This window comes from Saccostrea cucullata, unplaced genomic scaffold (assembly GCF_032062105.1).
Source record: "Saccostrea cucullata isolate Sc308-1 unplaced genomic scaffold, CSIRO_AGI_Scuc_v1 ctg14637, whole genome shotgun sequence".
In the NCBI taxonomy this organism is placed as follows: Eukaryota; Metazoa; Mollusca; class Bivalvia; order Ostreida; family Ostreidae; genus Saccostrea; species Saccostrea cuccullata.
In genome coordinates, this window is record NW_026941104.1 from 582 (window position 1) to 13,026 (window position 12,445).

At 33.3% G+C, this 12,445-nt stretch overlaps 1 protein-coding gene across 2 annotated transcripts; it reads right to left on the bottom strand.

The window, feature by feature from the left end:
• Nucleotides 1–236: 236 nt before the first annotated feature.
• Nucleotides 237–11,438, bottom strand: LOC134257209 (uncharacterized). Of its 2 annotated transcripts, none has more exons than XM_062739852.1 (3): nt 11,258–11,438; nt 6,523–7,190; nt 237–5,303 (listed from the first exon to the last, which is right to left on the bottom strand). In XM_062739852.1, the coding sequence occupies exons 2-3, from the start codon at nt 7,163–7,165 to the stop codon at nt 2,470–2,472; spliced, it is 3,477 nt and encodes a 1,158-aa protein (XP_062595836.1). In that variant the 5' UTR covers nt 7,166–7,190; nt 11,258–11,438; the 3' UTR covers nt 237–2,469. The 2 variants fall into 2 exon arrangements, with proteins under 2 accessions (XP_062595836.1, XP_062595837.1); XM_062739853.1 differs by having other exon boundaries at nt 11,254–11,438.
• Nucleotides 11,439–12,445: the final 1,007 nt, after the last annotated feature.

Consider the following 12,445-nt stretch of genomic DNA (forward strand, 5'->3'; position numbering starts at 1 on the left):
TTCCCTGCAAACTGGTCACACCCGGCGTGTACTTATTGTAATGTTCAGGAAAGAAACGGAAAAATCCGTCGACAATGCAGTGTATAAATGATGGTCTAGCAATCAGTAGGAAAAAATATGAGTCATTTCATTTAATGACAGATTATATTTTCTGACACATAAACACACAATATGAAACTGCATAAAATACGACCTTGAAAATATATTTACATGTACTATACACAATATCAAACAAAAACAAAATTCGCATGTATCACATTAACTTATGCCACATTTATTGCATAATTTCAAAAGTTTGAATTTAATTGTAACTAGTACTGTAATTGTCGATAAGTTACTTTAGATTAGCTCACAAAACAACTTTGCACAACATATATATTTTCAACATTCCTTCATTCTTCCTTTTTTTGACAAAAGGGAATGCATTATCCTAAATATCATACAATAAAAAAGCACTATAAAAGAAATCAAACAAACAATATTAATACAAAATTAATACATGTACACATATTTTCAATTTCAAAAAAGAAAAGACAAAAAGAAATCAATAATATACCGACAAATGTAAAACATGTATTTAAAAAAAGAAATGTATCTGTGACATGTTTCATTATTTCGTATAATTTTGCGAACCTTCATCAAAGAATTGATATACAGGGGCTTAAAAGACACATGCCGTCAAGATCTGTACATATTAAGGAATATATGATATATACCCCCCCCTCACCCCACCTCCCCCGAACATATAATCTTTAAACAATTAAAAAATATTGGTCAAACGAATTTCGATTAATCAACAGAATATAACAGTTACTGTATGTTGTAGACATAACATTTCGAACTCAAGTGACCGGTCACGGTAGCCTAGTGGTAGAGCGTTCGCTTCGTGATCGGGAGGCCCGGGTTCGATTCTCGATCGCGGCGCCGCGTCATACCTAAGACGTAAACATAGGTAGTGACTGTTCCTTCGCCAAGCGCTCGGCACTAGAAGTGAAAGTCACGGGTCTTTCGGATATGACCTTAAAAACGTAGGTCCCGTGTCACGGTAGGCGTTGGCACGATAAAGAACCCTCACTGCTCAATGGCCCTGAGTGCCGAGTATAGGTCTAAATTTGAAGCCCTTCACCGGCATTGGTGACGTCTCCATATGAGTGAAAAATTCTCAAGAGGGACGTTAAACAATATACAATCAATCAATCAATCGAACTCAAGTGTCGCCTGTAAAGAGTTAAGATATTTTTAAAATAAAGTGTCGCCTGTTAAGTTAAGATATTTTTAAAATAAAGCCTGTAAAGAGTTAAGATATTTTTAAAATAAAGCCCTTAATTACACCCAGATAAAATAGAGGTACTGTGACCGATGACCTCACTAAATGATACCCCCGCCTCCCATAATGTCTATGTTTTGCCATTGTTTTACGGTAATGTGTAAAGAAAAATAACTCGTCTTATCAAATGTTACCAAGAGGCCTCTATATTTTACGTTTATAGGATATAAATATAGAATAAATAAATTTAGAATGTAATGGCAATGTCCATGTTTTGCTACGGGAAATCTAAAATACGTGTCGAATAGCAGTAGTAAAATAAAATAAAGAAAGCCGTATGATATTAAAAAATAAGTAAGCTTAATAAATTACTGTAAATACATATACTTTTTATTCAAAAGAACTTTTTTTGTGTTTTCTTAAAAAAAATCATCATTATTTAATATGAACAGTAACACAAACTTTAGAAAAATTTCTTTAAAGTACCATATCTCGCTTTTACATACGAAGTATCCATCTAAAAAAAAACCCCAGATGTCACAGAAAATTTGGCGATTAACAGTACTGAAGGAATCACTAAAACTAAAAGAAAACAGATCAATCTACACATTTTTTTTAAAGCTATAAATACCTGTAAACCAAACAAAAAACATTAATCCCAAGCACTCCAGGAGAAGACTCAGGTGCCCAAAATAAGAAAACATACCCTTTTGATCGGTCATACTCGAAATGCTTTTTTTTGTCGATGGACAGAGGTAACGTTCCTTTGTCAATTTAAGTACAAAACAGTCTATCACTTGGTGTAAAACCCATTCATAAAAGGTTATATTTGCTAACAATGTAATTAAAAAATATAATATGATTTTCAAAACATTCGAACATGAAACAGAAGTAACAGAACGATTTTGTGGTGTTTTCGATTTCAGATTCACTAGGAAATAGCAAGTCGACATATAAATGAAAATAAATATTGATACTTGTAATTGATAATACGTCGTCGATATATCTGAATGTTGAAATGAAAGATACAGCATGTGTATTCTTCCTCTTATGTAATTTTCTTTTAAATAAATGCTTAAAATTCTATATGATAGTATCCTACTCATTTTCGCAAGCTCTAATCAAAGCTTAAATTTATTTTTCCTCCATTTCTCAGAAATAATGTGAACGCACTTGGTATTGAGAAACCATTTAATCCATCTTCAGAATAAAAACTTAGCACCAAATTGTAGTAAAAGTTCAGCGATACTGTCATGACCATATAAATATGCTATAAACAGTGGACTCATATTGTCTTTATTGCATAAATTAATGCAAGTATCAGTTCTTAATAATAATAATTCGACCGTGCTGTAGTGTCCATTTACACAGGCTATATAGAGAGGACTGGCTCCCTCATTGTCACATAAATTGATGTCTGCACCTTTGTTCAATAAAAGTTTAACCATACTGTCATCACCGTTCAGACATGCTATGTAAAACGGACTGCGGTTGCCTTTATTGCATAAATTTACATCAGCACCTGAATTTAATAGAAGTTCGATGGTGCTGCAATGTGAGTTTTCACAAGCTATCCAAAGAGAACTGTTTCCATCTTTATCACATAAATTAATGTCGGCATCGTTGTTCAGTAACAGTTGTACCGTGCTATCATGTCCATTTTGACAAGCAATATAAAGAGGAGTAACTCCATTCTTTTTACATAGATTGATGTCGGCACTGTTGTTAAGTAACAGTTGTACCATGCTATCATGTCCATTTTGACAAGCTATATAAAGAGGACTGGTTCCATCAGTTTCACATAAATTGATGTCGGCACCATTGTCCAGTAACAGTTGTACTGTGCTATCATGTCCATATTCACAAGCTATATAAAGAGGACTGACTCCATTCTTGTTACATAAATTGATATCGGCAGCGTTGTTCAGTAACAGTTGTACCGTGCTATCATGTCCATTTTGACAAGCTATATAAAGAGGACTGACTCCATTCTTGTTACATAAATTGATATCGGCACCGTTGTTCAGTAACAGTTGTACCATGCTATCATGTCCATTTTGACAAGCTATATAAAGAGGACTGGTTCCATTCTTGTTGCACAAATTGATGTCGGCACCGTTGTTCAGTAACAGTTGTACCGTGCTATCATGTCCATTTTGACAAGCTATATGAAGAGGACTGAATCCATCGTTATCACATAACTTGATGTCGGCACCGTTGTCTAGTAACAGTTGTACCGTGATATCACGTCCTCTATAACAAGCCATACAAAGAGGGCTGTCTTTATTCTCAATATCAGATAACTTGATTTTAGCACCGTTGTTCAATAAGCAAATACTTGTATAATTACGTCTTTCTCCAGTTTTTGTGTCGATTCCGGCCTCTTTGAAATGATTTTCATCATTTCCAGCAGCAAGTAATAACGGAGTCCACATGTTATCAGGTGTAAACTTGTTTACGTCAGCACCGAGTCTTACTAATTCTTTTATTATTAAAAAATTATGAAAAACCGAAGCAAAATGAATTGGTAAAGAGTCATCCCATATTTCCATCATTGCTGTTTTTTTATATTCTTCGCTGAGAGAATTAAGTAGGTTTAAATCTCCATTCGCACATATAGCAGTAAATATAGGATATTCTTTCAACTTTGTTTCAGGGATACTTTTTATGAAAAATGAAGAAATGTCAGAATGACAAAATACAATAAGACCAACTAAAGGGCATATTTCACTTTCAAATGAATAAAGGAAATCAAGTCTTGTGAAAAAAGATCTTTCAAATGATCTTTGATATTCCGATATGTCTTTTTCACACTTAATTTTTACAAGAAGTTTTTCAACCGAATCCACTTTTTCCTTGAAAGAATTGATCACACTCTCTTTCCTCAAACATGGATTGAGTAGTACATCTACAAGGTTTTCTGTTTGCATGTCAGTGATAAACTTGTCCACAAGATCATCAATGTACTCTTCAGGAAGGTAAACAGTGAAGGGATCGCGATCTTTCTCTTCTGTATCGTCTTCTATCCTTACCCGACGTCTCAGAAAACCACTGTCTGCGTATTGTATTGTCTCTTGTGGACAATCCACACCAAACACCAGAGTCGTTATCTCCATAATAAAGTCGTGAAAGAATTGGAAAGCATTTCCGACACGTTTGGCATAGGATCCTTTCAATTCATGTAGAGTACTACGAATGACTGAAATATGTGTGTTTTCTTGTAACTCACACATACCTAAAATTTCTTTAAATTTCATCAAACAAATATCATTTTTTACAATAGCATCGATTTTCAAATTGTTTTTAAAAGCCACTATCAAGATAAGTGAGCAAAATCTTTTCTTGTCTGTTTTCTTCCAAACTTCAATTTCCTTTTTAATAAATTTGTACGGATTTTTAAAGAAATCCACCCCCTTTTCTTTGTAGTACTCCTCCCTTGAATAAAGCTTACAAAGCAATGGGAAATAAGCTTCGGTTTTGATTATTTCGGTAAAAACTTCCTCGGATAAATGAAGATTCTGTGAATACTGATTTAAGATCGCTCTTTTCTCGTCAATCGTCAGTCCATTTTTTTCGTTATCAATCTCTACTGCAGATGAATCATCCAATAAGTTACCCTTGATTCTCTTGTCATAAAAGACGCATCTTCTACATGATATCAATAGTTTATTCTTCTTCAAGCAAATCTCCAGCGTTTTCTCTAAACTTTTCAATGAGTGATACAAAATTTCATCTAACGACTCCTTACCTAGAGGATCATTGAATACAAATAATATACGATTTTCTGAGACTCCAGTTGAACAGATCTTTTTAATTTCTTCCACCTTATCCACCGGTATGACATTCCATCCCTGCTCTTTGAGAATAAGTGCAATATGCTGAATTATTGCAGATTTTCCGGACCCAGAATTTCCAACCACTGTGATAAGGTTCAGACTTTTAAGCTTTTTTTGAACCGCTTCACTTGCTCGTGTAGGAATGAAGGCAACATCGTCTTCCCGCCAATTGTCCAGAATCTCTTTCACCAGAATGTTTTCTAAAAAAACATATTTTTTTAAAGATAATTAGTATAAAAACAGAAAATAAAAAATTGTTAAATCAAATTGTATTTTTTTTGTAAAACTGTATAATTGTCCACTTAGATTGTGCTCTTAAACTCATCTTAATCTGAATTAAGTATTGAAAAATACTGTTGCATTGTTTTTTGTGAATGCAACATATATTTACTACAAGAAAGTCTGTAATTTTAAGTATTCAGAAAAAAGAAAGGAATGTATGTACTGTCTTTAAGTTGTGGTTTATGGTGAAGTACAAATAAAAACTATGGATGGAAAGGATTCTCATGCCATATAATAGAAAAAAAATAAGAGTATGGGGTTATTATCTAATGCAAACAAAATAATATAAAATTGGGTTGCAGGTAATTTTTTTTAAATATCTTACGGTAATTTAAGTGTTTCACATAGAAAGAAATGCAGTTAATCGGTCTATTGTTTTACATAGACATAAACGCAGTTACTCGGCCAATTATACTTAAAATTTGAATTAACTTTGGAAAAAAATGTTAACTTACAAACATGATAAATTTGCTCTTTTTTTACCCTAGTTCATTCAAAAATATACAAGAGAAACGGATAAATGGCTGTCAGGGATAAGTTAACATCCACGATTTTTGATGAATGCAACTACAAGTATAAGATTTATCTAGAGTGAATGTTGCACATGTTAAAAAAAGATTATATGAAGTGAAAGACCTACAACGTGGAAAGTCTGACTCTATATCTAGTGGTAGACTAAGTTTTACAACAGGTATATGAAAATATGCGGAAATCTTCCTCTACGATTACAGCATGGTCTCCTAGAAAAAAATGGCTTCAAAGCGCGTCTCAGTTTCAACACTGGCATGTAACAACTCCATGATATATATGCAGGCCTTAAGTTTGGTAGTTCGAGTACATCGAGAACTCTAATAGATGAAATTTAAAAAAAAATGTTTAGGCTCTATCCCCGATAACAAGACAGACATTTTTGTAATTATTCGATCATTATAGTTTGCATTATAGTACTAACGTCTTGTAGGTATCATGGAGATTTTCTTGCTTAGCCAACATTTGTTCAAATTTCAAGAATCTTAAGGAAACATATTCCACATTACTAATATAGAGAAATGTATTTGTGATGTTAGAAAGAAACACTAGTCTCTGCCATATATCGTATGTAGTAAATATTTTAATGACAGTATTTATTATAGTCACCTTTGTCTTCGGATTTTCTTTTCAATTCTTGCAAATCCTTTTCCACAGAAGATAACTTTTCCATTAGAGATTGGTTATTCTTAAAATCTTCCCTAAGTTTTTCTATGACTGTTGTTTCGTACTCCTCTTCTAAGGCTTGACTTTGAATATTACTCAGTCCAGACAAATAGTCTTTGTTTGTATACGCTTGCAGCCTTTGGCAGATATCAGTTATTACTATCCATGTGTCATCAAAATCTGTCTTTGAGGTAGAAGCCGAGCTTATGTGTCCAAACATGTCATTTCGTATCATCCTAATCCTCTCAACGTCATCGCCAATCGTTATTTCTCCTACTGACGGCATCGTGCTTCCACCCCAACCTTTTGTTGGACGAGGAATCTTTGTACATATGTTTCTTATCAGTGTATATAACAGTGTTATATCAAATTCTTTATAACCATCAGTTTTTGCGCCTATAAGACGACGTTCTTGCTCAGGACGTATGTTTTTATAAATCGATGATAACTTCACTTTATTGTAGACAAGCCCAGGGGGTACTTCCATTTCTAAGACATCTCTACAGGCCTTGGTCAGTTCTTCGTTTATTGCCATTCCGAGTTTAGCAAACCTGGAACGGCCGCCAGGGTCTGGTCCAGAAGCCATTCTTTGATTCCTTTCAGTTAATACTCTGAAATGACAGTACAATGCTTTATTGATTTTCGAAATTAATAGCAATCTTTTACGGTTCCAATTTTAATGCACCAGTTGCCCATTCAGACAAATTTTGTCTCTTTGCTGATGCTCATGTCAAAACTTTCGAAAACAGATATATCTGAATTTAAAAACGAAAGCTTTCAAGAACCATACAAATTCAGGGGGGATTCAGCTGATTTTTTTGTCAAGGTCAACTGTTTTTCATTTGGTCTTTTTATAAGATATAGAGATAACAAACATTTTAGCCTTTAATTAAAAAAAACACAACCCACAAATGAGGTAGAGGACAAACTCAGACCCCCAAGAGGAGGAAATGGAGATAACGAACAGTATTCAATATCAAAGTCCATAAAACAATACAAAGCAGGATCAGAGCAAACACGGACCTCCCAAACATCAGAGGTGGGATCAGATGCAATGGAGGAGTGAGCATCCCCTGCCGACCGGACAATTCAATGTATAAATAATGGACTAACAATTAGACTAAGTATGAAAAATGTCAGTCAGCATTTGACTTAATGATAAATTGTATTTGCTTATTTGATTTTGAATTTTTCACAAATTGAGCAATGCACATAAAAATGCATTATTTGAACAAAAAAATGTTATTAAACCTTACAAAAAAATATATTCTTCAGTATTCAACGTTAAGGATATAAATACACAGAGAAAACACAGATCGATTATATCCGTTGGAAATTCAAATTTTAATATCGGTCCTTTCTGACAAGGAAGAGACCCAGTATAATTAACGAGTCGTTCTTCACAAGCAAACTTTTGCTTTTTCTCAAAAGCGTCTCTTAATTTAGAATACTTATTGGCATGTCTGTTTCAGTAATCCTTTCCAAAATAATTTTTTCAAACAAAAATCTAGTGTTTACAATATTTTTTTCAATTTGATTTTTTAACATTTGCACATTTTGTTTGAAAAGAATCAGGATTTTTATCAATATTTTTTTTTTCAAATCAGTCAACAACTTGTGCGTATATGATAAGATGAAGAAAAGTCTTGTTGCGACATTCAACCAGACGTTTAGGTATTATCAATAAATAAAATTCAAGTAGTTGAGTGGTATAAAAACATAACTTTTCCCTTTGTACATCCCAAAAAATTTATAAATTATAAGAAATAACTAAAGGTTTTTCACTTAATTGATTAAAATGGTTGTAAATAAACCTTTCAATAAATGTATTTAAGGCAGATTACATGTTTAAAATTTTGAATTGTTCACCAATAAAGGAGCTATACTTTTAGAATTCATCATCGAATAAAGGGTCATTGAATACTGTTCGTTATCTCCACTTCCTTCATCACAGGTAGCATCAGGTGCCATGGAGGACTGAACATCCCCTGCTGACCGGTCACATACATAAAAAGCAACTCGGGAAAAGAAAAGTGATTTCCGGATCAAATTTTGAGAATTTATGTTTTCAGGGAAGAAAATCCTATGGACTTGTCAATTCCCCTTTTCTTTTTTTATTATTTTGAATCATTTTTGTATGATTTTATATGTACAATATTTTTCTGAAGTTTTGTAAAAAATATACAATCAATAAACATCTTTCCAGAAAGCTTAAAATACGGAGTTCAGGAAATATCAGTCGTTCTATCAGGTGCCTAGGAGTAATAAGCATCCCCAAGGTTCAGCCACACGTGACATGAGAGCTTTGTATTTTTTTTTTTGATAAACAGAATAATCCTTCATAGAATTGTTCTTAAAAATCAAAGCCTATTGCTGTGTCTTTTAATTCAACATTTAAATACATCTACGATGCATAGGCGTCGGAACCGGGGAGGGGGGGGGGGGGGGGGTTAGCCCCCCTATTTTTTCCAAACATATACTTAGTATAGACATACCCGCCCCACTTTTTTTTCCAAATATATACTTCGTATAGATATTGAACATTGCTTCGTAGGTGTAGCCCCCCCCCCCCCCACTTTCCAGACATGTAGCAGTATAGGTGAAAAATGGGGAAAAGGTAGTGTTTAGAAATAATTTTTTTGGTACTGAAGTTGGACCCCCCCCCCCCCCCCCCCCCCCCCCCCCCCCCCCCCCCCCCCCCCACGAAAAGGATTTTCGTGATTGTGAAATTGACATTTCCTTTTTTTTTTGGTTCCTTTTTTTGCTTGTCAGGTTTGTTTGAGAAGCTGTATTTTTTTTTAAACCTAGCCCCCCCCCCCCTTTCAATTTGCTTCCGACGCCAATGATGCATGCCAAAGATAGGGTGTCCCAATAGATTCCTTGCAATATAGTATTAGCGCGTTCGAAACAACACGTAAGCGCATTAATGACAACGCGCTAGCGCGCTAACATGAAAACGCGTCGATATTAATGCGCTTGAATGTTGTTTCTAACAACGCGCCATCGCGTTTTCATTTGAGGGCTAGCGTGTAGTCATAAACGCACTTGCGAGTTTTTTCTAACGCGCTTATATACCTTTGCAACGGTCCTATCAGGACACCGTACAAAAAGACTTCTATATGTTTCATAAATCTAGAAAAATAAATACAAGTACAATCTAGCATATCGCATATAAGTTCCCAGTACTTTTCATGTAATGAAAATTTATAATTTCTTAAAAGTGTAGCTTTTTCAACTAGTATTCTCTCTACGATATTTTTTTTTTTTTTTGCATTTTGATACTTAATTTAGGCATTTTTTTAAACCTACTGTGAAAAATGTTTTGTTTAACGATAAGTATTATTATATTGTGTGATTTATATGTTTTTACTTTTGAATTTCCCAAACAGTATATCCTTTCTATGAAAATGAGGAAAAAAAAATTTTATGAACAATTCATCAATGTGACACCATATATATATTTTTTTTTTACACAGAAACGTTAACACTCAAAAAACAATTGTTTCAACATCTTGTTTAAAAATCGGCAAAGGTTAGGTTATCTTTATATAAATCTTGAAAAGTAAATACAAAGCCAATACCTACTCAGAAGTAACATTTTACACACTGAAAGGTGTATAATAGTGTACTGCTTAAATCTGTAGCTTAATATTAGAAAGATTTTTGACGAAATCTGTACGTGAACCTATGTATTTTCCAAATCCCATCCTGTTTTATTGAAAACTATGAAAGTCATAGTTTTCAAAATTCTAGGCAGTCAAAATACAGCAAACCAGCCTACGGTTGTATTCAATAATTTCTGAATACGTAAACTTGTAGAACCTTATGATAGATACGTTTATTTAAAATCTTAAATATTTTGTCAAAAACAAGGAAGTTAATGAAGTTTTGTTTCTATTTTTGTTTCAGCCAATCACAGTGAAGCGCAAGTGTTCTTGATAATTTGCCAAGATACCGCCTCTTATATTTTTGTCATATTAATTTTGCTTATATTTAAGCGATTAATGTGTGGCTTGGGCGCTTTGTTCCCTGTGCCTCTTGTCAGGGATTAAAAGTATACTCTAAACGATCAATTTAATGCCTCTATTAAGAAAAAGTGAACTTTTTCGGATCCTTTCAGATGTAATTGTAAAAGTGTTTGTGTTTGGAGGGCGGGGATAATTCAAGTAATTTTTTTAAGCCGTTAGTTTGCACAGCACAAGGGATTTTATCCTTTCTAATGATGATTAGATGTATGCTGAAATGGTTAAAGAGAGCTCAAAATACATGTTATTTGACCAGAAGAATTGTATTTACAAGATACCTACCGGTGCCCGATATTTAAGTTTGAAAGAGAGAGAGAGAGAGAGAGAGAGAGAGAGAGAGAGAGAGAGAGAGAGAGAGAGAGAGAGAGAGAGAGAGAGAGAGAGAGAGATAAATGATACATTGTACAGTCAATTGGGTATAAAACAAAGACCTTCATTTAATTATGAAACAAGTGAGCCAAAATAGGACCCAATGACAGGAAGATATAAACACAATAAGCAGGTGATGGTTGAATATCAATCTATAAATAAGGACAGTTGTTCATGAAAAAGCTAGAGTTACTTCGACTGGCATAAAATCCCGTTATGATTTGGCCCTATCATCTGTAAACATTCCAAATTTAAATAGTAAAATGATAAATAAAGTAACTCACCTCAGACTACGATATATGTCTTCTTTGTATCATTCTTATATAATGGTATGGCAGATAGCACGTCCATGGGATTCAAAGTAAAATGAATTAAACTATACCGAAGTTAACTTTACCGAACAAAAAAACAACCGCACAACTAAAAACATAAGTATTTTGCTGCAGCAATAAGACTGTGCCTCGATATTTTGTTAAGTACTATTTCCTTGTACTTTGTCACGTGATGTTTTTACTGATTATTGTGCATATGTAGAGTGAAATTATATTTATAGTTGTCAAAATTTATGCAATGCTTGTAACTATACTTTATTTGGTACTGCTACTTAAAAAAAATTAATTCAGGATTAACATTAATTGTTTCCGCTAATGAAGGGGTGTTTAAACGTTATCTATATTTTAGAATAATATGAAGGAAATTAATAATTATGGTATCAACCTTTATTTGGTGTGTAAATGTTTTTTTTTATTCAGAGCAGCTCAATATAATAAAATGATTATGGATTTTTTTTTTATTTTGCTCCTTGACAAGCAGTTTAAATGTTTGATTTTCAGCAATATTTGCTTAATCTCCAATAAAAACATTCATAGGTAGATATATAACCTGCAAGACTTAAATAACATACTGACACAGCTAATATCAAAGAGTGATCAACGGCTTTTAAACATATATCTATATGAAATTAAATATCAGGCAAATGTTCTAATTCAAAGTGCAAAATCACCTCAATATCTATTTACAACAAATTCAATAATCCACCAAATATGCATAAAATAAAATCAAACCAAATAGAATAATCAAACACCATGTGAATCCATAAATGCATCACCAAAACACAACTCACTGACGCTGAACACCAAACCTGCGAAAGACCTTTGACACATAAGACCTCGACATTACTGTCCAAGAATCATATCAACTGAACCAACCGATATCAAATGAATATGTTCAAATCAGTCTCAGATTAAACATTCAATTTCATCAAGTATCACATGATGATGGGGGTTCAATAAGGTTACACTGTAAAATTACAGTATCGATTGTGTATCTTTAAATAAACAACATGTATCAGTTAAATTCATTCATAGATTCATTTATTTGGAATAATATTCACAAAAGTCATAAAAACAATAATAAAACACTATCTTTTTTTGGAAGTCTTTAAAATTTACTGAATTCACTAAACATTTACT

Coding starts and splice junctions, on each gene's coding strand:
- LOC134257209 (XM_062739852.1), bottom strand. CDS start 7,165: ATGGCTTCTGGACCAGACCCTGGCGGCCGTTCCAGGTTTGCTAAACTC. Junction 5,304..6,522: donor AAGAAAATCCGAAGACAAAG/GTGACTATAATA, acceptor ATGTTTTTTTAG/AAAACATTCTGGTGAAAGAG.